The sequence below is a fragment of the Ursus maritimus genome, unplaced genomic scaffold, assembly GCF_017311325.1.
Source record: "Ursus maritimus isolate PB19 unplaced genomic scaffold, ASM1731132v1 scaffold_19, whole genome shotgun sequence".
Taxonomy (NCBI): Eukaryota; Metazoa; Chordata; class Mammalia; order Carnivora; family Ursidae; genus Ursus; species Ursus maritimus.
Window position 1 is genome coordinate 52,048,993 of NW_024424341.1, and position 25,444 is coordinate 52,074,436.

Here is a 25,444-nt window from a genome sequence, read left to right on the forward strand (position 1 = left end):
GCCCAGGAGGCCCAGGTCCTGATGAACAGGAGGGAAGCAGCTCCCTCCTCACCTGGCCCCAGGGACACAGAGAGGAGTGTGGTGCTGTGTGTTCCCAGGGTCAAGGACCCTGTGATGACGTCAGGTCCTGGGAGTGAGAAGGAAAGTTGACTTGTCCATCTTCCTCCCTCTGCCCCCCTGACACAGACCTTTCCCTGCTGACACACCCAGCTCCCTTCTTTTCCCCACAGACCTACCACCCAGCATTCTAGCCACACACACCACTGCCACCCAGGGGTACACTCAGTGTAACTTACTGGAGACAACACACATTGATATACATTCCTGGAAATCTGAGCTTAGTGACATTTCACTGAGGGAAGAGGCTGGGACTCACACAGCCGCAATATGATGGAGAATGGAGTATTAACATATGTGATCCGTGTAAAATGTCTACAGACTGATGTTGAATAAACATGCAGAGCAGCTTGGCACCCTGACTCGGCCTTCTACACCTCCCTCCTTGTCCACCAGAGGGCGGCAGAGCGGCTCCGCAGCCTAGAGGCTTCCTCAGCGCGCCCACAGCCCAGCAGGGTCTGACCCTCCCCAGCCTCACTCAGTCACAGTCCTCCTGGCTCTCCAGGCTCCCCACACTGGACCCCATCAGCCCCTCCGGCCAGGCAGGCATCTGCCTGATGAGACTGGTCCCTCTGTGGGCAGCTCGTCCCTCCACACCCTCTGTCTTTCGAGGGGCGAAGGTCCACTCATGCTTCCAGTCTCAGCCAAAAGGTCACTTTCTCAGGAGTGCCACATGTGACTACCAATCAGCTAAGACCCCCTGATATGCTCCAGACCACCAGACACTTTCCTTCCTGGCCCTGCTCTCGATTATAATGACTCCTCAGTGCCAGGATTTCCTGAGTGCCTGTGGCCCTGTTACAGGGTAAACCCCACGAGTCCAGGGCCCACATCTGTCCTGTTCTCCGTGGATTCCCAGGACTCAGCCCAGGGCCTGACACATCACAGATGCCCAGTAAATACTCGTTAAATGGATGAGGGCAACCACACAATGGAAGCATGTCACCCCCCTGTCACCTGGGGTCAGAGCCTCTTCCCTGCAGGCCCTGGCATCAACTTGGGAGGAGGCCAGCATGTGCCGGAGGCTGTCCCTGTAAGGCTGTCGGGCCTTTCCCCCTCCTAGATTCAGGAGGGAGGACGGGGGCCTCCTACAGTTAGAGGCCAGACCCCCATTCATTCCCGGAACACAGACACCCCCTCCCATCTCTGTCTTGTGACTGTCTTCTGTCCCCAGAGGGCCTGGGTGGGCAGCCTGTGTCCTTCCTCTTCTCTTAGAGATCTGACCTGGCACAAATTCTGGATCACCAGCCCAGGTGCAGTTACTACCGGGGGAGTTCAGAGCCCTAGCCTGACCTCAGTGAGGTCAGGCGGGACAGGAGAACCCAGATCTGCCTGTGTTTCCATGGGGCTGAGGGTCTTCTCCCCTTTAACAGAGGCAGCCCTGAGATCCCTCAGCTGAGTCTCCGGGTGGAGCTGTTCCAGCTCCTGGTTCCTGTGGGGAGACCTAGAGCAGAGGAGAGACAGAGACATAGATGACTTGGATGTAATCGCCTGTCCTCCCCTGCTATGATGGGGAGACAGGGCATTATGGTGCCGAACCCCCCAGGCCGGCACCTTTTCCCCAGTCTCAAGAGACCCCTACTGGGTCATTCCTTGAAATCTCGAGGACAGAGAGGTCCTGTTGAGAGAGCACATCCCTCTGGGTGGACAATTCTCCTGACACAGGATCAGGAACCTTCTGGACAGTGCCTGTTCTCTCCCTGGGCTCATGCTGCCCTGGGATGGAGTCAGGCAGTCTAGGACCCACAAGGACCAGGGCCCGGGCTGACCAGTCCCTCACCTCTGCCCAGGACTCAGAGACCCTCACATCCTTTGGAGCCTGGCCAGCATCCCTGGGCAGCCCCTCAGCATTGCCTCCAGGGGGCGACATAGGGACATGCAGAAAACACACAGGATATGAAACCCTGAAGCTGGCTTTAGCCAAGGAGGTGGAGGGGGAGACGGGTTTCTATCCCTCTCTCCAGCAGACCCTTCTGGGTCCCTCCCATGTGCCTGTTCTGTCCTGCCCTCTCCTTCTAGGGCCCTAGGAGAACACTGATCTGTTGGGGTCCCTGTCCAGATCCCCATTCCCTACCTGGCACCACTCATGGGGGAGGCAGGGTGACCACAAGAAAGTCCCCCAGGCAGAGGACACGGGCTGCCCAGGACACTCAGGAGCACATGGACAGTCTCTGGGCCACAGTTCAGCCAACAGACACAGAGATGGAAGGTCTCCTCAAAACCTTCCTGGGAGTCCCAGCCATCCGACCTCCCACCATCTCTTCTCTTCCCAGGACACGCAGGAAACCCCCTTCCCATCTGGGAACTGACCTCCTGAGACACCTGGTCCTGGGTCTCTGTCCCTGGAAGCAGAGAGCCGGCTGGGGACACACAGGGATGGACTGTGGGTCCCTCACCAGTCATCACCCGGCCTGCCCCTTTCTCACCCCCAGAGTCATCTCTGGGACCTTGCTGCCAGAAGTCAATCCAACCTCCCCAGAGCCTGTGAGAACACTGGGGAGACTGGTACCCAGCTGGGCTTCTCTGTTACAAATGGAAATAATCCCCTGGATTTGGGGACCCTGGGGCACTGTGTGTGGTGCCCACAGACTCAAGGCCAGGACACAGCAGAGGCCAACTGGGAGTAGGGAGAAGGGCCATCCTCTAAGGGAACCGGGTCCCCCTCAGTCTGGCTATTCACAGTGTGCTCCCCGGGCCGGGATGGCCAGCATCACCTGGGAGCTTGTTAGAGGCCGACTCTGGGGTCCACACCACACCTGCTGAGTCAGAATCTGCATTTTCACAGGATCCGTAGACCCTCCGTGGGCACAGGAGAGGGAGAGGCGGCACCACCCCCACATCATGGGGTCTCCGCCTGGCTGGGCATCTGCTGAAGCAGCATTTCTAGGTGTCAGCTGGGCGTTCGCAGTCTTGATAAAGTTCCACAGGTGACTCCAGTGCACAGTGGGGGTGACATCCCTGTGATGAGAGTTCCTGAGGCAGCCCCCAGGCTCCTGCTCTGAAGGGAAAGCCATATGGGGAGGAGAGAGGCTGTGGGGGCGCTGACCCTGCACTGTGCCCCCGAGCTGTGCGGGTCACCGGACCCCATCACCACAGGCTTGTGCTTGTCCAAACAAGGGTGTGTGCGCGCTCTCGCATACGGTGGGAAATCACAGCTGAAGAGGGAGAGGCCTCAGCAGTTCCCAGGGAACCTCAATGTAGACAGAAATAAAAGGGGAAGAAGGGGACAAAGGATTCAGGAGGAACAGGTGGCGAAGAGGGGGAGGGGACCTGGCAGAGACCCCGCCCCCTGGCCCACGTGACACTCCCGCCCCCAGAGGCCACTCAGCACAGAGGGAGGAAGGCAAGCAGAGCTGACACAACCGGACCGCACTGCTCCTGAGTGTTTCTGGAGCAGAAGCTCTTCTCACAGAGGGAGGGAAACAGTGGGCAGCAGGCACCATGGAGCCCCCCTCGGCCCCTCCCCGAGGAGGACATGTCCCCTGGCAGGAGCTCCTGCTGGCAGGTGAGAGGGATGATCCCTGGGAGGGGGCGGGAGGATGGGAGACAGAGGTGGGCTGGGGTCTCCCAGGAGGACAGGGCTCTGAGAGGGGACAGGAGAGCAGGGCAGGACTGGGGAGCCGGCTCAGCAACAGGAAAATCTCACGATCTGGAAGTGGTGAGCCAAGGGCTGTTTCATAAGTTACTCATCACCGAGAACTGAATTCGGGAAACTGATGATAACAACAACCAAGAACCTTAATCGCTGCCCCTTCCCACCAACCTTAGATCCTGACAGACAAACGCCAGACGCAGAGGATACTGGGGACACATTCATTCAGCCCCGGGTGTCTGCAGCCTGCCCCACCACTGGGGTACAGCACAGATCAGATGAGTCTCTGCCCTCCCCGAGCTCACATCTATGGGGAGGAAGACAGACATGCAGAGACATCTAGAATGTGATGTCAGGTACTGACAAGCACCAGGAAGGGAACAGAGCAGTGAAGACAGAGGGTCTTTAGAGGAGGCGGTCAGGGCAGGTGTCTCCCCAGGACCCCCTGAGTGGGAGCAGATATCCGAGGGCAGGGAGGAGTAAGCGACAGACATGTGAGGAAGAGTGTTCGAAACTGAGGAAGTAAGTTCAGAGGCGCTGAAGTAGTGTGGTCATGCCGCTGACCTTGCAGGAGACACACTCACACACACTACCCGAGGCTGGGGGATTAACACCTGCTGCGTGTCCAGGGCCCCAGCTTTCCCTCCAGACACATCGGTCCAAATACTGATCCGTCTCCTCTCTTTCCTCCTAGTCTCACTCTTAACCTTCTGGAACCCGCCCACCACTGCCCAAGTCACTGTGGAATCGGTGCCGCCTGATGCTGCCGAAGGGAAGGACGTTCTTCTGCGAGTCCACAATCTGCCTGGGGATCTTCTAGGCTGTAACTGGTTCAGAGGGGAAACTGTAAATACCAGCCATCAAATTATATCATATGTAGTAGACACACAAGTAACTACCCCAGGGCCTGCACACAGCGGCAGAGAGACAATATACCCCAATGGGTCCCTGCTGTTCCAGAGAGTCACCCTGAACGGCACAGGATACTACACCCTACAAATCGTGAGGAAAAATGCTCAAGTGGAACAAGGAACAGGACAAATCCGCGTATTCCGTGAGTAAGCCCTCTCTCACCTCTGGTGTTGTGTGGGGTGAATTCTACGTCACACACACGGGACTCACAGGCCTGGACGGGGCCTCCATCCCCCTCGGCATTATGTCCTGTGTAGGGGTTTGAGCATTTAGTGCGGGACACACACACTGGAGACAAACTTCCTAAGATTGGAATTCCCTTCCTGGATTCCAGCCCCCGCACATTCACTGCAAAGAGAAGGACCAATCTGACAGGACTAACTCAGCAGAGGGAGACAGATTCAGTCCAGCCCCTTGGGCTCCTCCCTGTGACCATGACTCTGAGGAAGATCCTGCGGGTTCAGTCAGGGCCAGGCCTGAGGGGTCCTCTGGGATCCTCGCAGAGAAGCTCAGCCCAGAAAGCCCCTGCCCAGACCCCTGTCTCAGGGCTCCTGCCTCCAGTGACCCTGGGGAGTCCCTACCAGGCTTGGGTTTTGGCTTCCTGGCAGGGCTGACTGGGAGCAACGATTTCCTGGCTGCCTGAGCCCCGAGGTTCCTGAGCTGGTCACCAGCCAGGACGCAGGATGAAGGGCCGCATCTGTGGAGAGGCAGAGCCTGGTCCTTCACCTGGGAGTTGGGGTGGAAAGCAGAGATAGGCAAGGTCCCTTGGCCATTGTCTGATGGCCCTGGGGGATAGGAGACCCCAGAGAAAGGTCAGTGCCCCTAAGGAGGAACAGAGGAGAGAAGACGCTCCTGGCAGCAACTCCTGCACCAGGGATCAGGCCCAGGGAGCCATCCCTCATGAAGGCAAGTAACAGATGTCTATCTGGGCAGCATCTTTATACCAAGCCTTAGGTAATTGTGAAAGATTTAAGATTAATTACAGACAACACGGCAAGCCTGAGACCATTTACTTGATTTTATTGAGGGGAAACAGAGGCACAGGGCGATGCAGACACTGAATCAGAATCACGCAGGCAGATCACAGTCCTACAAGGTCTGTCTGCAGCCACAGCCCTGTCTCCTCCTCCACCCAGGCAGCCTTTTCAGGCATCTATGGACCCTGAGACCGGCTGTTGGATCAGACCTTTCTTCCTAGGGATCCACAGCTCAAGGCAGATTTTCTGGTCTGGGAAGTGAGAGCAAATGGAGAATTAATGTTTTTACTCAAGAACTAAATTACCTTCATCAGTGATCAGAGTCAGTGCGGGGAATGCCCAGGCCTTCCCTCAGGTGGCCAATCCACAGCTCTCTGCATTGGACTTGGAATCGCTTATTGTTTCCTGGTGTGCTGATGTCATCCTGCTGCAGTGGAAGGGAAAGGACTCTGCCCTCTCCTTCTGACTGTATACCCCTAACTGCCACAGGGCCCAACAACTCAATTGCTCTTTCATGAAGGAGGGAAGGAATGAATAAATGATTCCCAATCTCTACAGAGACTGGTCCCTGGATGCAGAATTCTAGGAGGTTCTAGCCACACCTCTTCCCTGTCCCTCTAGGGGCTGAGACCCATCATCTATCCCTCTGACCACCAGCCCCTCAGGCCACTCCCAGAGAGGAGTCTCATGAGGACTGTGGTGTTGGTCAGCCATGGGAGGGTCCCGCGCCTGGGTCTGCTGTGGGCTCTTAGTGCCTGGAGTCTTTGTGGTCAGTTGTAACCCCAACTGCTCACAGCCTGGGACATTTCTAGCTCTCTGCTCCTTCCATGTCCCTTATCTTCCTCCTCCTCCTCTTTTCCAGCTGGGACTACCCCTGCTCTGCACAGCCTCCTTTACTCTTAAGCCTTCCCTGGATTCTTCCGCTAACACCTGTGGCCAGGCCCACCCTCCCAGGCAACAGTAAAGGACACAGAAATCAGAGCAGCAGCCTCTGCCGGGCTCTGTCAGGAGCCAGTTTCCCCAGGTCACCAGGAGAACGAGCTTTCGCTGGGCCCTCATCCAGGGCTCTTTCCCTCTAAATGAAACACACCACATGACAAGGACATGTGACCCCTTGATCTACTCTCTAGCCGACTCCACCAGGGAGTCAAAGGCAGAAGGGGCTGGTCTGCTGTCCCCAAAAGCTCATGGGCTCATTTCATGCCTTTTACTCCTGACTCACATCCTCGTCCTGGTGAGGCCCTCGTTCTTCCCACTGGTCCCCCAGACCCTCCCAACGATGGGACTGCCAGACCCTGAACCATCTGACTGGTTCACTGCCTATTTCACACCCACACACGGGTGCTCCTGAGGACACCTTTACCATAGGCTGGGACCCTCTCACACGGTGAGATCCACCAGTCCCTGTCCTTTCACTTAGATGCTGCCCAATTTGGGTAAATTGGATCCAACTTGTGTTTCCTGAGGTCAAAAGAAAGCCACATATAAGCACTGGGTTTCTTCCCATTTTGCCTGTCTGTAGAAATTGGTGGCAGGAACTTTCTTTCCTAAATTTACTAACATAATGCATACCATTTCTACTAATTTGGTATCATTAATCCCTTTATATAACAGAGGCACCTCAGACTTTCCCTCAGTCAATTCTGTTTTTTAGCAGGACTCACGTGTCTTTCTCTACCCAGGAAGTCACTGATTTCAAACCCACCTTAACATCTTCCTTTGCTCATCATGTGATCCTGGTTGGACTGCAGAACTTGGTCTACAACATATAGTGCTCTCTAGGGAGATATTGCTCCAGAAACTAGTCTTAGATTTTTCAGGTACTAATACTGATTTTCACATATGAAAACCATTTCATTTCTCAAATTTCTATCTCATAACTGTGTTTACAAATGGTCCATGAGGGCCAGATACCCCCACCTCCCACCAGTCCCCCCTTCTGCATTTGAAAACACCCACTTGTATTTCAGGAAAGACCAGCATGGTCCTCACTGGCCTCTGCAGTGGGAAAAGAGACTTTAAAGACCAAGAGCAGAGCACAGAGTTCTCTGCCAAAGCCAGCCAGGCCCTGCCTGTCACCCTTACTCTTTTCCGGATCATTTCTAGTCTTAACTCTTCTCCACCACTGTCTCAGGTCAGTCACCATGGAACACCTGGGAAGAACTGCCCTACTTCGTGGCCCTGTAGCCTGAGTGTGGACTGACCTCCAGGCTTGTCCCTGGTGTCCCCAGGTATTACTTCTGCTCAAATACCCCATTCTAGGCCATGCTGCCCAGTGTTCTCCAGGCTTATGAGCTCTGGGAAGGCCCATCATTACCCATCTCCACGACAACCCCGGAAAGCAAGGCCTCAACACCTGTAGGTCTGTGCCATAGAAAGGGCCTCAGCACCTGCACTTTCCAGGTGAGGCCTCTGGGTTGGTCAGAAGGTCAGTTGGTCAGGGAAGAACGAGGAGAGTTCCAGGGTGGTTTCTGACTCCCTGCCCTGTGTCTTCCACAACCAAACCCTGATGCTTCTTTAACCAAAGAAAGCCTGTGCTTGCTCTCAGACAGAGAGCAGGTGGCCTGTGTTCTCTGAGGCTCAGATCCTCATGCATTTGTCTTGAGATACACAGACCTGCCTTGTGCTTTGAAGGACTCGGGTTGGCTGAGAGCTGAGAGATGCCAACTCTGATTCAAGATGCTTGTGAAGGAATCACAGGTACCATCCAGGGCAATGTTCTTTCTGTTGTCTGCACAGCGGAGTTACCCAAACCCAACATCACAAGCAACAACTCTGACCCCGTGGAGAATGCAGATTCTGTAGTATTAACGTGTGAACCTCAGACTCAGAGCACAAGCTACCTGTGGTCAGTAAACAGTAAGAGCCTCCCGGCCAGCGCCAGGCTGGAGCTGTCCCTGGACAACAGGACTCTCACTATACACCGTGTTACAAGAAATGACACAGGACCCTATCAGTGTGAGACTCGGAACCCAGTGAGTGCCGATGGTAGTGACCCATTCACCCTGAATGTTCTCTGTGAGTAACTTCCCTTCCTACCTGGCCCGCGCTGCCAGCCCAAATCCACACTGCCAGAGGCCAGGCCACATCCATCCTTCTGGGGTCCGAGTCCATGACTCTCAGCTGGACCCCCAGGGCGGACATGGCTTCTCATCCCAGGGAAACGTGGGCAGACCCAGCCTAAGCCAAGATGAGGAGGGGATGGGCTGCTCCTCCCTGAGAGGGTCACCAGCCTGTGAGGGGACACAGGTGACTGTCTCAGACCCAGGCTCAGTTTGGAATGAACAGGATATAGGGATGAAATGCACAGCATAGGAAATACAGCGTGCTTTTTGTTGGGACTTTTTAAATTGAGGTTGGGACCCAGCTCAGAGGGACATTGTGGCCTAATACAGACCAGAAGCTTCCCCTTCCCTCAGATTACATCACCTGTGGCTTTATTCTGTTTGCTCCAGATGGCCCGGACGCCCCCACCATTTCCCCCTCAGACTCTCACTACCGTCCAGGGGCCAGCCTCAGGCTCTCCTGCCACGCAGCCTCTAACCCACCCGCACGGTACTCTTGGCTTATCAATGGGAGACCCCAGCCATCCACACAGGAGCTCTTTATCCCCAGCCTCACGGCGAATGATAGTGGAGCCTATACCTGCATCGCCTCTAACTCTGGCACTCGCCTCAATAAGACCACAGTCCAGACTATCACAGTCTCTGGTAAGTGGATCCCTAGAGCGTCTGCACTGATGCTGTGGTGAAGGTCTGTCTGGCTTTCAGAAAAGAGTTATTTCCCATTTGCTTATGTCACAAGAAAATCTCAAATCTGTCCCTGAACTCTCCCACTACATGTCTGTAGGCCCTTCCTCCCCTAGCTCTCTGATTTCTCATGGCAGACCTTGGGTCCAGCCTGGAATGTGGGAATAGAGTTCTCTCAGCCCCAGAAAGCCCCATGTGGTGGAAGGGGCTTACAGAGGGAGAAGGAAGATCCTTTTGCTCCTGGCCTGCCCTATGACTGACTGCTCTGATGTCATCTGTGGTGGGACAGGAGCATATGGAGAAGGTACAGGAGAAGCCTGTCTTCAATCCGGCCAAATTGTGCCACCAGTTGTGCCAGAGTCTCCCTCACATGAGGCCGCCGGGAAAGGGCAAGAGCGAGCCCTGAAGCAGACCCTCTGACTGTCGGGCTCTGAAGTTTACCAGTTCTATAACCCTGCATGACACCAGCACGTTTCATACACCAAAGGACAACAGTGAATAATTGTAGATTCCCTCCATGAAGTCCTTTCATGGGACAGAAGGAGCAGTGCCAAAAGTATATATTTATGCCTACAGCTAAGAGTACCAGCCTTCCGTTAAAACTGTGACCACTACTCTAAAGATTTCCTCCCTGTAATATTCAATCCACAGTCTTATTCAGATTGAGAAACCCTTTAGATTGGAACTTAAGCTCACAAAGACTGGCTGGGCCATTCTCATTTTCTAATGAATTATTTAACAAAAGGGAAATGCTTTCCCTTTCTGTGTAAAGCTACCATACTAGAGAGGGGGCCTGATCTTTTCAGAAAGCTCTTGGAAAGGTCATACAAAAGCCACTGGGTAAAAAATTCCACCTAACGATGAGGATGCTGGACATGTGGGCTTAGAAGAGGTTCTTGGTGCTGATACTACAGAGATGTCCAGGCAGAGCAGACAAGTGACTGAGGGTCAGAGATAGAGGTACAGCCCTCTCCTTACAGATCGTCACCTGAACAAAGACACTCAACCTTCTGCAGACAGCAGGGCCATCCTCTGGGGCACCTTTACAGAGTTCGCTGGGGCCCTCGGAGTGGCCGAGATCTCAAAGGAAGGAGCGTAGCTCCGGGCCCCAGGCCCATTCTCGTTCTGTCGCCTCCTGTGTTTCCTCACAAAGCCAGTGGCCCAGCCCTCTCTCCATGCCAGCAACACCACAGTCACAGGAGATAAGGACTCTGGGGTCCTGACCTGCTCCACAAATAAGACTGGGGTCTCTATTGGGTGTTTCCTCAATGGCAAGAGTCTAAAGTTCAAGGAGAGGATGAAGCTGTCCCAGGACAATAGCACCCTCACCATAGACCCTGTCAGGAGGGAGGATGCCAGGAATTACCAGTGTGAGGTCTCCAACCCAGGCGGTTCCAGCAAAAGTGACCCTGTCAGGATAGCTGTGGAAGGTAACTGACATCTTGCCCCGTGTTACATCTTCCTGGGAAGATTACTCTACCAGTGATGTGCAAAATGGATAGAAGTCACAGGGGACAGAAGAGCAGAATAGAATCAAGAGACCATTTCAGTAAACAGAATGGCAGAGTGGTTAAGAGCTAAGTCTCTGAATCAAATATACTCAGTTTCTTATCCTAGGTCTGATATTTCCTGTGTGATTCCTTTTTACCTTTTTTACCTTTTTACCAAGATTCCTTTTTTCCTCTTTTATCATTTTTTTTGTGTGGCAAAACACACATAAGGTTTACAATTTTAACCGTTTTAAGTATATAGTTCGGTGGCATTAGTACATTCGTATTGTGCAACAATCACCACCATCCATTAAACCATAACTTCCTACTCCCGATCTTAACCCCAGTAACCACCGTCCTACTTGCTGTCTCTATGAATGTGACTATTCTAAGTAGAATCATAACAATATTTATTTTTGTGTGTGTTTGGATTTTTTCACTTAGCATAACGTCTTCAGAGTTCATCCATGTTGTACTGTGTCAGAATTTCATTCCTTTTTTAAGGCTGAATAATATTCCCTCATGTGTATCACATCTTGTTTATCACTTATCTGTCTACGAACTTTTGGGTTTTTTCTACCTTTTGGCTGTTATAAATAATGCTGCTATGAATGTGGGTGTACAAGCATCTACTGAAATCCCTGCTTTCAGTTCATTGGGGCACAGACCCAGAAGTGAATTGCTGCATCAAATGCTAATTCTTTGTTCAACTTTTTGATGCACTGCCGTACCGTTTCCACAGTGACTGTACCATTCACCATCCCACCAGCAAATGCAAGGAAGTTCCAACTTCTCCACATCCTCGCCAACACTTGTTTTCTGTTTTGTTTTGTTTTGAATAATAGCCATCCTAATGGGCATGGGGTGCTATCTCATTGTGGTTTTTATCTGCATTTCCCTGATCATGAGTGATGTTGTGATGTTGAGCATCTTTTCATGTGTCTGTTGGCCATCTGGATGTCTTCATTGGAGAAATGTCTGTTCAAGTCCTCTGCCCATTTTTTGATTAGGTTTTTTGTTGCTGAGTTGCAGTTCTCTACCATGGATATTAACTCCTTATGGGATATGTGATTTGTAAATATTTCCCCCCATTCTGTGAGGTATCTTTTCATTTTGTTGATAGCGTCCTGTGATGCACAGAAGTTTTAAATTTTAATTGAAGCCCAATTTATCTAGTTTTTTCTTTTGTTGCCTGTGCTTTTAGGTTCATATCCAAAAAATCGTTGCCAAATCCAAAGTCATGAAGTTTCACCCTGTGTTTTCTTCTAAGAGGTTTTATAGTTCTAACTCTTACATTTAGGTCTCTGATCCACTTTGAGTTAATTTTTCATATACAGTGTTAAATAAGCGTTCAATTCTTTTGCACGGATGTCCAGTTTTCCCAACACCCATTTGCTGAAAAGACTGTCTTTTCTCCTTTGAAAGGTCTTGGCACCCCTGTCAAAAATGGTGTCACTGTGTATGCTCTAAGGTTTTATTTCTGGGATCTCTATTCTATTTTATTGGTCTATCTGTTTGTCTTTATGCTAGTACCACACTGTTTTGATTACTGTAGCTTTGAAGTAAATTTTGATATCAGGAAATGTGAGTCCTCCAACTTTGTTCTTTCTTAAGATTGTTTTGGATATTTGGGGTCCCATGAAATTCCATATGAATTTTAGGCTAGATTTCCCTATTTCTGCAAAAAAAAAAATGTCATTGGGATTTTGATCAGGATTGCACTGAATCTGTAGATCACTTTGGGTAGTACTGTCATATTAAGTCTTCCAATCCCTGAACATGGAATGTCTTTCCATATATTTATGTCTTTAATTTCTTTCAGCAATGTAGTTTTCAGTGTATAAGTCATTCGCCTCCTTGGTTAAATTAGTTCCTAAGTATTTTATTCTTTTTGATGCTGTATTAAATAGAATTTTCTTAATTTCCTTTTTGGATTATTCATTGTTAGTATATAGAAATACAACTGATTTTTGTGTGTTGACTTAGTATCTTGCTACTTTGCTGAGTTTGTTTATTAGTTATAATAGATTTTGTGGAATCTTAGTGTTTTCTATGTGGAAGTTCATGTCATCTGTGAAGAAAGATCATTTTATACTTCTTCTTTCCAATTTGGTTGCCTTTTATTTCTTTTTCTTGACTAATTATTGCTCTGGCTTGGACTGCCAATGCTAGTTTGGATAAAAGTGACAAAAACAGGCATTCCTGTCTTGTTCCTGATCTTAAAGGAAAAACTTCGAGTCTTTCAACATCAAGTAAGATGCTGGCTGTGGGTTTTTCATCTATGGCCATTATCATATTAAGGCAGTGTCCTTCTGTTACTATTTTGAGGGTTTTTATCATGAAAGGATGTTGAATTTTGTTGAATGCTCTAACTGATTCAGTCTCCTTACTTGTTACAGGTTTTTTCATATATTTTTAAAAGATTTTATTTATTTATTCGACAGAGATAGAGACAGCCAGCGAGAGAGGGAACACAAGCAGGGAGAGTGGGAGAGGAAGAAGCAGGCTCATAGCGGAGGAGCCTGATGTGGGGCTCGATCCCATAACACCGGGATCACGCCCTGAGCCGAAGGCAGACGCTTAACCACTGTGCCACTCAAGCGCCCCAATATTTTCTATTTCTTCATGATTCCATCTTGGTCACTTTTGTGTTTCTAGGAATTTTGTCCATTTCATCCAGGTTATCCAATTTGTTTGCATACAATTATTCATAGTACTTTTATAATATTTATTATTTTGTAATATTTATTATTTCTATAAAATTGATAGTGACTTCCCCCACTTTCAATTCTCATTTTAGTAATTTTAATCTTTTTTTTAAGTTAAGGTTTGTCAATTTTATTCATCATTTTTTAAGAATCAATTTTTGGTTTCATAGATTTTCTCTATTGTTTTTCTACTCACTATTTTATCTATCCCCACTCTAATCCTTATTATTCCCTTCCTTCTACTAGCTTTGGGTTTAGTTTATTTTCTTTTTCCAGTTTCTTACAAAGTTAGGTTATTGATTTGAGATCTTCTTTTCTAATGTAAGTGTTTACAATTACAGATTTCTTGCACAAGATTAACTTCTCTGAGCCTCATATTCCACAACTGGAAATTGTAATAAGAGGGCACCTGGGTGGCTCAGTTGGTTAAGCGTCTGCCTTCATCTCAGGTCATGATCCCAGGGTCCTGGGATGGAGTCTCGCATTGGGTTCCCTGCTCAGCAGGGAGTTTGCGTCTCCCTCTACCCTTCCCGCCTGCTTGTGATCTCTCTCTCTCTCTCTCTCTCTCTCACTCTGTCTCTCAAATAAATAAAATCTTTAAAAAAAGAAAATTGTAATAAGTACCTGCTTCATAGTATTGTTTTAAAGATTTAATGTAAAAATCAATTAAACCCTTAGCAAAATGCTACACACAGAAAAAATGTTCCAGAAGTGTTAGCTGCTATTACTATTACTATTATCATTAGCTTCTATGAAGTCAGGTAGTCCTAGAGTCAAATCCCAGATCCACTTTCACTGGCCATATGACTTTGGGTAAATTGTTCACTACCCTAAGCCGCAGTGTTTTCATCTGTAAAATGGAAATAATGTCTATCTGAAAGGGTTATTATATGGATCAAATGAGATATATGTATTTACCACAGAGCCTGATACATACTAAGTACACCATAACAGTAGCTAACATTAATACATCAGGCTTGAGTTGGCTGGTAAGGGCAACAGAAATAAAAAAGAAGAAACAGATGCAAACGGTATTATATATGGCTGTGGAAGGCATTACGTAAAAAGCCATTGGGACATAGTTACTGACTGAACATGGGAAAGGAAAAAAAAAGGAGTTGAATGCAAAGTTTCAAGCCTAGTATATTAGTTTTTATCCCCTGAGATGCAGCCAAAGTGGGATTACTTAGTTATTTATATTTATTGGGAAAAACATTTATTTATTTATTTATTGGGAAAAATGCCTGTGGGGGAAAGTAAGACAGGAATGGGAGGAGCCTGGGAGGTTCCTCAGACCTTCGTGCAGATGTGACAGAAGGAAGTTTTAGATCGAAGTGCAGTTCTACAAGGGTGTCTGTCTGCAAGGCTGATGGGGAGGGGGGGAGGGGTCCTTGAGCTTAAGTCACCCTTCAGAGGAAAACGGTTTCTCACAGAATTGGGCTTATTTCATATCCCTGCTGGGAGTCTGTGGGAAGTGTGGTCTCTGTCCAAAGGAGATGGTGAATTCAGAATGCGCTCTCCAGGCCTTCCATCACTTGTCCTCACCACAAGAGACCTGAGAGGCATATTTGTGGCTGCCACAGCTGGCACACAGAAAAACATGAAACAATGAAAAGGTGGGAAGTTATAGAAAAATAGCAATCAGCCTTTCTTACATTTCCAAAGCCTTCAAAAGTATCAGAGTGCAGAAAGGCCAGGATGGAATTGAGGCAAGTCTGATCACCAGCCTAAAAATCCAGTGAGAGAAAAATGTTGAAGGACGAAATCAGCTAATCACCTCACACCAAACTTCCCACAGAAAATGTATTCCTTGAAGAAACAAGTAGAGACTACTACGTGTTAAGAGTTGTCCCCCAGGGGACCCCCCACTGTAAAATAATGTCACCTTCATTCTTTCTTCTCTCTTCTTTCCATGACAGGTGATTCAACACAACCAAGTTCTGGCCTCCCACCTGGGGCTATTGCCGGCATCGTGATTGGAGTCCTGGCTGGGGTTGCTGTGATAGCAGCCCTTGTGTACTTTCTGTTTACCAGAAAGAGTGGCGGGTATGATGACCTTTCTTCTTGTTCCGCTTCTCCAAGGCTAACTGCCGTGCTTGAGAGAGGGAAGGAGACTTTGCCCCTGTCTCTGCACCTGGATCTGCTCCTCCTTCTAAGTACTTGCTTCTCGGCACTAACTCCTGTGGATCTCTTCTTCATGCTTCCTGGACCCCACTCTCTTGGACACAGTTATTCCCATCCCCATCTGGTTTAGAGGGGGCAGATCCCCTTATGTTTCTGTCTCCCGGTCAGGGAAAACAAGGTCCCAGAAGGAAACAAATGAGGAAATGAAAGGAGCAGGAGAAAGTGACTCATGTGCTCTTTTGACAGTCGTAGGATGAGGGGATAGGACAGGAAGAGAACCTAAGAAAAGGCAAAAACAACCAAAGGTCTCTTAGACAATAATAAAGTGAGACAAAAGCCAGCATCTACCTACAGAAGGGGAAAGGTGTCAGGGTACAAGAAGGCTCAGATGCAATTGATAAACAATGGACCCCCATGTGGACATCCAGCAAACAGGAAAAGAATAAATTCTAGAGGAGATTGTGGGTAGACTGAAGGAGGAGGCCATAAGGGGAAAGGCAGTACCAACCATGGTATAAATGAACACTGAGGAGCCCCAAAGAATTATCTGCTGATGATGTCCTTCCTAATTCAAGGAGCAAAGATCCTATGCTTGGGAATGGCAGTCACAGTCTCTGATATTTATTTAGGGCAAGTGACCTGCGTGATGTCACAGAGCACAAACCCTCAGCCTCCAACCACAGTAAGTAAAGCCACTCACCCAGCGAGACCTGGTGTGTTCCACCATGTGCCCTGCCCTAGCAGGGAATCCTGGATTCCCAAACTGCTTCCTACCTTCTGAATTTTTGGAAGGGGAGCTCCATTTCCCAACCTTAGGTTGGCATAGGTCATCACACCCTTCTAGCCACAAAAGATTCCCCTGGGACACATCCCTGGGAGAAACATTCACTCTGCCTGGGCCAGGCAGGCCTAAGCAAGATGGACCTGTTTCCAGGAGTCATTTCCTTGCCCGTACTCCTCCCCGCTCCTGCCTCTATGATGGATGTGGGCATTCTCCTTTGGTGAGACTCTCCCTGTCTTGTGGTGCTCTGGGTACTGTGGGCCTCAATGTCCCTCCTTCCACTGAAGCCTGTTGCTGAGAAATACATCTGGGAGAAAATCAAGACCTTGTGAACTGGAAGAAATTGTCAGAAGTGGACTGAGGCCTCCTGTGGCTCTACTCTTGCCCCTGCCCTGGGTCTGAACCACAGACTCAGAAAAGTGAATTCCTCCAGTGTTCATAGGCCACTTCCTTACCCCACCCTCCCACCAACTGCCACCTCATTCAGCTAGAAATCACAACAGCTTAGGACCCACCTCCCCACCCCCGCTCTCACCCTGCAACCCCCATTCTAAGGCCATAAATGAGCTTTGCATTTTCACGGATTGGGAACTCTTCTTTTGTTTCCCCAGGTCAGGACCACGCTGACAATTTGTCTAACAAGGTAAGCACAGCCAGTTTCAATGGCTGATTTTCTCGTGGAAATATCTCTGTGTAGAATGGGTTATTCTTGAAGATACAAATGTGAGATCAAGTTTGGGTCAAAATTCCTCAATGAAGCAATGAACAAAGGATTACTGGTTAATGACTCCCTGGAGTCTACCTCATTACAAGAATGTGAACTTTGGAATTAACGCCATCCTGTGTTTAAATCCTGGCTGTGACTTTCAATAGCTCTGTGACCTTGGACAAGTAACTCAAGCTCTCTGAACTGTGGCTTTGCCATCTGTAAAATGGGCATGCTGCCTACTTCAAAGAGAAGTTGAAGGAATCAAACGAGAGGACAAATGGAAAGCACCCAGCACAACGCCCAGCATAAGACACCCGATGGTTCTCCTTCCTTTACCTTCACTGACCCTGCTCTTACCAACAAAGGATGATATCCATTCCAATGGTTCTGAGGTCTTGGTTCCTTTACTTTACAATAATTTAACCAAATTTTTCTCAACCTTTCAGTAGAAATATAGGAAAAGGTGCTTAAATCATAAATATATTTTAACAATGTATAAATTTTCACAAGTTGAACACGAAAGGCACCCAGGTCAAGAAATAAAATATGTCATCCCCACCCCCCAAAAAACCCTCCAGTTACTTCCTTCCAAAGAGTAACCACTATCCTGACTTCCAGTGCACTAGATCGCTTTTGTCTGTTCATGCTCTTACATAATGGAATACACAGTACATCCTTGCGTGTGTCTAGCTTCTTTCATCCAAAATTGTTTTGTGAGATTCATGCATGTCCTTCTATGCATTTGTAGACTGTCCGTTCTCAGTTGCATTCCAGTATGAATAGATACTATAATCTATCTCTTCTAATGATCACTCAACAGGATGTTAGCAAGCAGAGTAATCATGGCTAATAAAAACCCTTCTTCAAAGCTAAAAGTTTCAAAGTGGTGATAGCACATGGTGCTGAATCACAGCACACAAGGTGAGGGCCTGATCTATGCCTCTGATTTAACTGACCAGACCGCTCATGCCTTTCAGATTGAAGAAGTGGCATATTCTTCCCTGACCTTCAATACCCAGGAACCAAAGAAATCAACTTCAGCACCCCCATCCCCAGCAGCCACAGAAACGGTGTATACGGAAGTACAAAGGAAGTAACGCCACCTGTCCTCCTCACTGTGCTCTTTCCAAGCTTCTCATCCCCATCACTAGCAGATCCCTTCATCCTCAGGAAAAGGGAAAGAAGCCTCTTTCCCCACCTCACTCCCTAAGGAGGCACCTCCAGGCTGCCTGGTCACAGCCTCTCCCTTCAGTGTCAATAGATGAAAAGGTACATCTGGGATTCTTGGGAAATCCAACCTTCCTTGTCATTGCAATTTGGCAAAGCAGACCTTGGGAAGTTGCCACAACCTCTGCCCCTCCTCCTTTCCTTGTTTTAAACTTACCATTCAGAGCACAGTCATTCCTTCCTGCCCCAGTCCTGTCCTATTGGAGTCTAACTTGAATTTGCCATAACCCTGAGAGTCCTCTCCTAATCCATTAAGATGCATGTGCCAGAAAAGAGAGAAGAAGTAAAAGTAAAAGCTTCTATCTCTCCAAAGGCCGGTGTGAACCCCACACTGCACAGGAAAACAAATATGCTGAATAGAGACGCTGAACTGGGAAATTCTACACCTTTATCTACTCTCCGAGGTGTCTACCAGGGCCTAAACACCTTGCTGCTTAACAAGAAAGCCCCCTAAGCCATTTGGCAAGCCTGTTTTCAGAGAACCCGCTAGAAGCAATTAGGAAAATTATTCGCCGAGGTCTACAGGTGATTCCTAGTGGAAAATGAAAAAAAATATGTGTATGTTTCATAATTTTATTATTCAAGGAAAGGCTCACAGAAGGAGGGCTTATAGCTTCAGGAAGCAGTCAGCTCTTAGTAGAGATAATCAGCTGGGAATTTGGGAAGGGAGTCAGAGAGCTACCCTTCAGAGATTATTTAAATAATTGTTTAAGAATGCACAGTTCAGTGTATTGGGTTTTTTCCCTGAGCCATTCTGCCATTTTAGTTTTTGCAACGGCTTGTTTATGTGAAAGGGGCTATTTCTACTTAGCTATGTAAGCCAATCTGACTGCTTTCAGTGAAAGAAGCCACCAAAACCCTTCAAGTCCCCTTGGCCAGGAGTTCCTCAAGGTGTTTATGTCCGGGGCTCCAAAAAAGAAAAGCAGCAGCAGCAGTTTACCTCTTTCGTGACTAGAAATGGGTCTAACTCAGTTTCCCGGCATCTCAGGCCAGTCTTCAACTACCATTGCTTTCCATGTCTCTGCCGTGCATGGTGTCTGCCCCACTCGCTTTCTCAGGAGACCTGCCCTCTGCTGAGGTGTGACTGGTCCTTGAGAAGTGGGGGTGCCCTGAAGGGAACACACTCAGCCCCTGTTGGCATTGCTTACCCCCCAGAGAGCTGCCTGGTGCTGATGCTCCTGGGGAACCAAGGCTGTGAGGGGTGTTAGGACAGGGGAGGGTGATAAGTGGGTCGGAGGCTTCTGGAATAGCCTCTGAAATGTTTTCTCCCATGGGCGTCTATGAGTCCCAGTGTGCAGGATAGAAAGGAAGGACAGGAGAAGGACAGGCAACATACTTCCCACCCAGCCTTCTTCTACACAGTCTCTTTGGGACTGTTGAGAAAGGGGTTTTATTTGATATTGAGTATGTGATGACATGCTGTGTCTAAGAGGCCCCTAAAGAGGCAAGTTGGGAATTCTCTGTACTCAGGTACCTCTTTCAAGGGTTTTCTAACACAATCTGTATATATTTCCCTCATCCATGCTATTCTGTGTTATTTAATTTTGTCTGGCTATGGCCACATCTGAACTATTTGTAAAATCTGCTCTATATTTATAATAAAAATTATAAAGTCAACATGAACATCCTGCCTCATGGTTGATACTACTTTAGATGATATTTTCTTTACAGGCAGAAGAAAGAGAGCCTGCTGAACTGGGAGTCAGAGTAAGCCTAAGTCTACAGATACTTGATCCAGTGATCAGAAAATTAGCTTAAGTCATTTGCATGCCTGCTGACAAAGTGAGTATATCTAGAAACGACAGGCCATAGCTTCAGCCTGCTTGGAAGAAACTGCCTATTTTCTTCTGAGAGAGATGATTTCATGAGTAAAAGATTCCGGGCCTCTTTATTAGGGACAAGGATGCTTCCGGCATGGATGGCTCCGGTGAATCAGATGCAGCAGTACAGCTCAGGCTCGGGGCCTCCACAGGTCCAGTCACACAGACCACTCTCTAGCACCTTCTATCTCTTCCTTGTCCCCAGTTTTTTTTCTGCCCCCTTAGGCGGTCAGATCTCTTCTAACCTGAATACCCTTCATCTATTCATCCCACTAAGTATTTGCTTATCCTCTCATCTTCTTCACCTCCAAGCCATAGAAGCACGTTTACCGTGCCCCTGTCCTTGTCATCTGGCTTCTCCTGGCCCCTCTGTGGTGGTGACTCCGCGCCAAAGACCGCTAGAGGTAGCAGAAAGTCAGTATCTGTCCTTGGCCCAATTCAAAGGTATTTTCACGGTCCTCACGTTGTTCGCTTTTACAACGTCTAAGACCATGGACAGCTTTTCCTTCTTGGACATTCTCCTCCTTCTGCCCCCTGACCTGCGCATCACGCCCCACACCACATTTAATAGGAGACCTGGACTGGATAGTTCCACACGCCTTCTTCCACAGCTTCAGTGACCTCTCTGCAGATGGCTCCTGCATCTGTCCCTCTAGCGCCTACCACTTCCCAGAACTCCTGACACATCCAAACACCTGAAATTCCTCCTCATTTAAACTGCGCCCCCATCCCCACCCCCGCAGGCCCACTGGGCAACTCACTCCTCTTATTCCCCACTTTCCACACTACTACTGGTTCTTCTCCATTGCTCTTTGGTTTCCCATATTCGATACATCGCAAAACCTGATGGTTCTTGAAGACCTTTCAGTACATTGTTCTGTCGATACTCGTGACCCTAAAGGACCCAAGGTCTCACCAACCCTGCTGAAGGACAGCCTGACTCCTTATCTCTGGTCTCTCTACCAAAATCTTTCTTGCTCACTCTTGCCTCACTACCTCCCTAAAAACTGGTTCACTCTCCTGCTCAAGGGTCTGTAAGGGGCCTAACCCGGCCTATCAGGTAAGCTCAAGTTCCTTCCTCTTTACTAATATTTCTTACTTTCTTTACCACAGCTCTAGTATAACTCCTCCATTCTAATTAGATCTGTCTCCTTACCTGACCCTGCTCCTCTACCTCACATACACATATAATTCTTTGTCCCAATGATATGCCTGAGAACAAATACCAAACAGGGCAAGGTTCTGTTATCTCACAGAGGAGTCACCCCCACTGGTCATCACAACTCTGATCCCAGGGAGGACAGGGACCCTGAGACTCAGGATACAACCTACCTGTGACTGCAATCTTTTTCTGATGACCAATTTATGTGTTCGTGAAATGCTTATTGAGCACCTACTGCGCTACAGGTGTGGGTGTCAGACTCCATGAAAGACACAGAAATGAGAAAGGCTAGGAACATAATGCCTAAGATAGGAGATAAGACAAGAAGAAGTATTATAATATAGAAACAATAGGTATAAATGCCACAAGAGAAGACAGAAAGAAATTCAATGGGAAATGCAGCTGCACCTTAGAATGATGGGGAAATTTTAAAAAACAGTTGACACTCAGGCCCCACCCGCAGATTCCAACTTCATTGGTGCCAGCTGGAACTCTGGCACTGGTGAGTGCTGAAACTCCCCAGATCCTGTTAATGTGTAGGCAAGATGAAGAACCTCTGTTATCACAGGTAGGACTTGAGCCTCAAAGCAGTGGTTTTTAGTTATGAATATAAATCGGAATTATTGGGGAGCTTTTCCAACATACATACAGAGTCCATGAACAATCCCTGAGAAAGCTGCTGGCACCATGTCTGCAGTGAGACCTGGGCTATTTGGAAAGACTCCCAGCTGATTCTCACATATATTCCATGTCAGGAAACACTGACCTAAAACATGGGTAAAATTGAAAAACTGAGGAGTTGGGAGAATATTCCACGTGATGGGCATAAAATGAATATTCTGCAAGGCACAGAGAAGTATTCAAAATAAAATTATTGGCAAGTAGCTAAACTTTAAGAGACTGCTGATACCACCTGTTTGAGGATGGGAAACAGCTGGTATTCTTCATATTGCTGGTGGAAATATAAAATGATACAACCACTCTGGAAAAGAGTCTGGCATTTTCTTATGAAGTTAAATAGACTTACATAGCCCAGCAATCCCACTTCTGGATATCTACTCAAGACAAATGAAAATAGATATCCACACAAAGAGTTATACACGGACGTTTCTAACAGCATTATTCATAATCGCCAAAAAATGGAAACCACAAATATCCATCAGTATGTGAATGGATAAGCAGACTGTGGTATATCTATATAAGGGAATTCTAGTCAGCAATAAAAAGGGCAGAAACTACTGCTAAAATGAGATGCATGAATCTCCAAAACATTATGTAATGCAGAAGCAGCTAGCCATGAAGGAGCACATATTATATGATATCATTTAAATGAAGCTCAAGAATAGGCAATAATAATTAATGACGTTAGGATTCACCATGGAGGGGGCGCCTGGGTGGCTCAGTCATTAAGCATCTGCCTTCGTCTCAGGTCATGATCCTGGGGTGGTGGGATCGAGCCCCACATAGGGCTCCCTGTTCAGTGGGAAACCTGCTTCTCCCTCCGCCACTCCCCCTGCTTGTGTTCCCTCTCTCTCTCTCTTTCGAATAAATAAATAAAATCTTAAAAAAAAAAAAAAAAGGATTCACCATAGGGGGTGGAATTAACTGCAAAGGTGCAGAAGGGAGCTTTCTGGGTCACATTTAACAGCTTAATTCAGGTGGTGATTACATGGATTACATTTACCAAAAATCAAATGGTATACTTAAGATCTGTATGCATTTCTTTTTTTTTTTAAGATTTTATTTATTTGACAGAAATAGAGACAGCCAGTGAGAGAGGGAACATAAGCAGGGGGAGTGGGAGAGGAAGAAGCAGGCTCATAGCGGAGGAGCCTGATGTGGGGCTCGATCCCATAACGCCAGGATCACGCCCTGAGCCGAAGGCAGACACTCAACCACTGTGCCACCCAGGCGCCCCTGCATTTCTTTTTTTTTTAAAGATTTTATTTATTTATTTGAGAGAGAGAGAGATCACAAACACTAGCTGAGCAGGGAGCCCAACTCAGGGTTTGATCCCAAGACTCCAGGATCATGGCCTGAGCAGACGGCAGCAGATGCTTAACCGACTAAGCCACCCAGGCGCCCCAGATCTATATGCATGTCAACGTATTTCAATTTTATCTCGATTCTTAAAAATAAAGTAAGTGAAGGACCAGCCAATTCAATCTGTCAGGTACAAAACCTATCACCGCAATGTGAACTCTGTTCATACTCTGAAGGAGCTCCTTCAGGGTCGCCCCTGTTTTGAAGAAATAACAAAAAAGCCAAACATGAGGTCAGTTCAGACTCAAAGTGGAATAGAGACCAAGGACAAAAAGCAGAGACAAGAGAGCCTGGTGCATTTCCTTCTAGCATGTAAATGTTTGAGTCACAGACACACTCACTGTCCTCAAACCTTTAGTAATAGCTGATAGTAGCCAGCATCTAAGTTAATCCCTAACTAAAGTACCAGAAACCAAAAGCCATCCCAAGAAACCAACCAGATATTATCTGACAGTAAGGCTACACTCATTCAACTAGGACATTTTATAGATTTCTGATGAGTCATTCACTTACTAAACATTTACTGAGGATTTCTATATGTCAAGCACTAAGCCAGGTGCTGATGAGAACATGAAGACTAAAAAATAAAGCCCTTACTTGGATTTTTATTCAAACTACTCTGCTTTTTTTTTTTTTTAAGGGGATGTAGCAAAGGAAGAAATAAAGGAACAAAAAAGGCTAGAAGGAAAGAGAAGGGAAGGGAGGGGGAAAATTATAATTGCAGAAATTAGAACAGTGAATATTTTATGACATTGAGGAAGTATTAATTTTTAGTGCAATAATGGTATTGTGGTTATGTTTTTATAAAGGTGTCTTATATTTTAGTAATACAATTGTAATCTTAATGAAATTATCTGATGTCTGAAATTCGCTTCAAAATAATCCAGATTTGAGGAGAGGAGTATAAATGAAGTAATACCGGCCACAAAATAATTGCCGAAGCTGCATGATGAGTGCGTGCAGATTCATTTTATTATTAGCTTTACTTTTGCAACTGTTTGAAATTTTCCAGGAAAAAAAAGTCACTGCTCTCCAGAAGCCTATAACACAAGGAGTCAGATATTCCACAAAATACACACTACTATGTAGTTTAACAAAATCTGACAAAGTGCAGTCAAGCTCCAAGGACAGTGACTGCCCCCAGGACAGGCAAAAGAAGTCCAAGAAGATGGAGCATCCTCCCTTGACCAGAGTCTTTAAGGAAAAGTATTACAGGCAGAAGCCAGTGGTACACAGGCATGCAGATACGAAGCAGCAGAGTTCCCGCGGCCGCTTTGGATGACTTACCAGAGACGGTGTTATTGAGGAGCGCACATTCTGGAGCCGGACTACCTGCACTGGAGGTCCTGCTCCTGAGGACCTACTCTGAGATTCCAGGCAAGCTACTTGTAATGTTTCTGTGCCTTGGATTCTTTACCTATAAAACAGGGATTACAACAATACATACTTCACAGGGCTATTGTCAGAAGTCAACGAATTAATACATGTGTAAAATGCTTAGAAGACAGTGGGCAAACAATAAATTTTAGCTGCAGGATACAAAATTAATATACAGAAATCTGTTGCATTTCTACAGAATAACGGAGTACCAGAAAGAGAAATTAAGAAAATAATCCCATTTACAATTGCATCAAAAGGAATAAAATACCAGGAATAAATTTAACCAAGGAGGTGAAGGATCTGTGCTCTGAAAACTGTAGACATTGAGGCAAGAAACTGAAGATAAATGGAATAGATGGAAAGAAATACCATGCTCATGAAGTGGAAGAATTAATATTGTTAAAATGTCCAGACTACACAAAGCAATCTACAGATTCAATGCAATCCCTACCAAAATACCGATAGTATTTTCACAGAGCTAGAATAAGTAATCCTAAAATGTGTATGGAACCACAAAATACCCCACATGGCCAAAGCAATCTCGAGAAAGAAGAACAAAGCTGAAATTATCATAATACCAGATTTCAAACAATACTATAAAGATACAGGAATCAAAACAATATGGTACATGCACAAAAATAGATACATAGATC

At 47.3% G+C, this 25,444-nt stretch overlaps 1 protein-coding gene and 1 long non-coding RNA gene across 15 annotated transcripts in view; one reads left to right on the forward strand and one right to left on the reverse strand.

Annotated features, from left to right (window-relative positions):
- Positions 1-25,444, reverse strand: part of LOC121103488 — a 120,204-nt gene that overhangs the window by 27,755 nt on the left and 67,005 nt on the right. For 2 of the 7 annotated variants that reach the window (XR_005835752.1, XR_005835751.1), the window contains exon 4: positions 24,699-24,828. This is a non-coding gene — a long non-coding RNA (uncharacterized LOC121103488). Of the gene's footprint in view, positions 1-5,625; positions 5,850-20,161; positions 21,672-23,374; positions 23,608-24,365; positions 24,829-25,444 lie in introns of those variants that run through there. The other 5 variants (XR_005835750.1, XR_005835749.1, XR_005835753.1 and 2 more) reach the window with 4 other exon arrangements.
- The window catches only part of CEACAM1 (CEA cell adhesion molecule 1), a 39,943-nt gene that overhangs the window by 5,713 nt on the left and 8,786 nt on the right, over positions 1-25,444 (forward strand). The window contains exons 2-10 of one of the 8 annotated variants that reach the window (XM_040634034.1): positions 4,404-4,763; positions 8,338-8,616; positions 9,054-9,308; positions 10,238-10,239; positions 10,501-10,777; positions 15,465-15,591; positions 16,299-16,351; positions 17,062-17,093; positions 18,137-20,007. In XM_040634034.1, the coding sequence (XP_040489968.1) occupies positions 4,404-4,763; positions 8,338-8,616; positions 9,054-9,308; positions 10,238-10,239; positions 10,501-10,777; positions 15,465-15,591; positions 16,299-16,351; positions 17,062-17,093; positions 18,137-18,256 (1,505 nt within the window). In that variant the 3' untranslated portion in view covers positions 18,257-20,007. Of the gene's footprint in view, positions 1-3,417; positions 3,623-4,403; positions 4,764-8,337; positions 8,617-9,053; positions 9,309-10,237; positions 10,240-10,500; positions 10,778-15,464; positions 15,966-16,298; positions 16,352-17,061; positions 18,025-18,136; positions 20,008-20,057; positions 20,169-25,444 lie in introns of those variants that run through there. The other 7 variants (XR_005835748.1, XM_008709687.2, XM_040634035.1 and 4 more) reach the window with 7 other exon arrangements.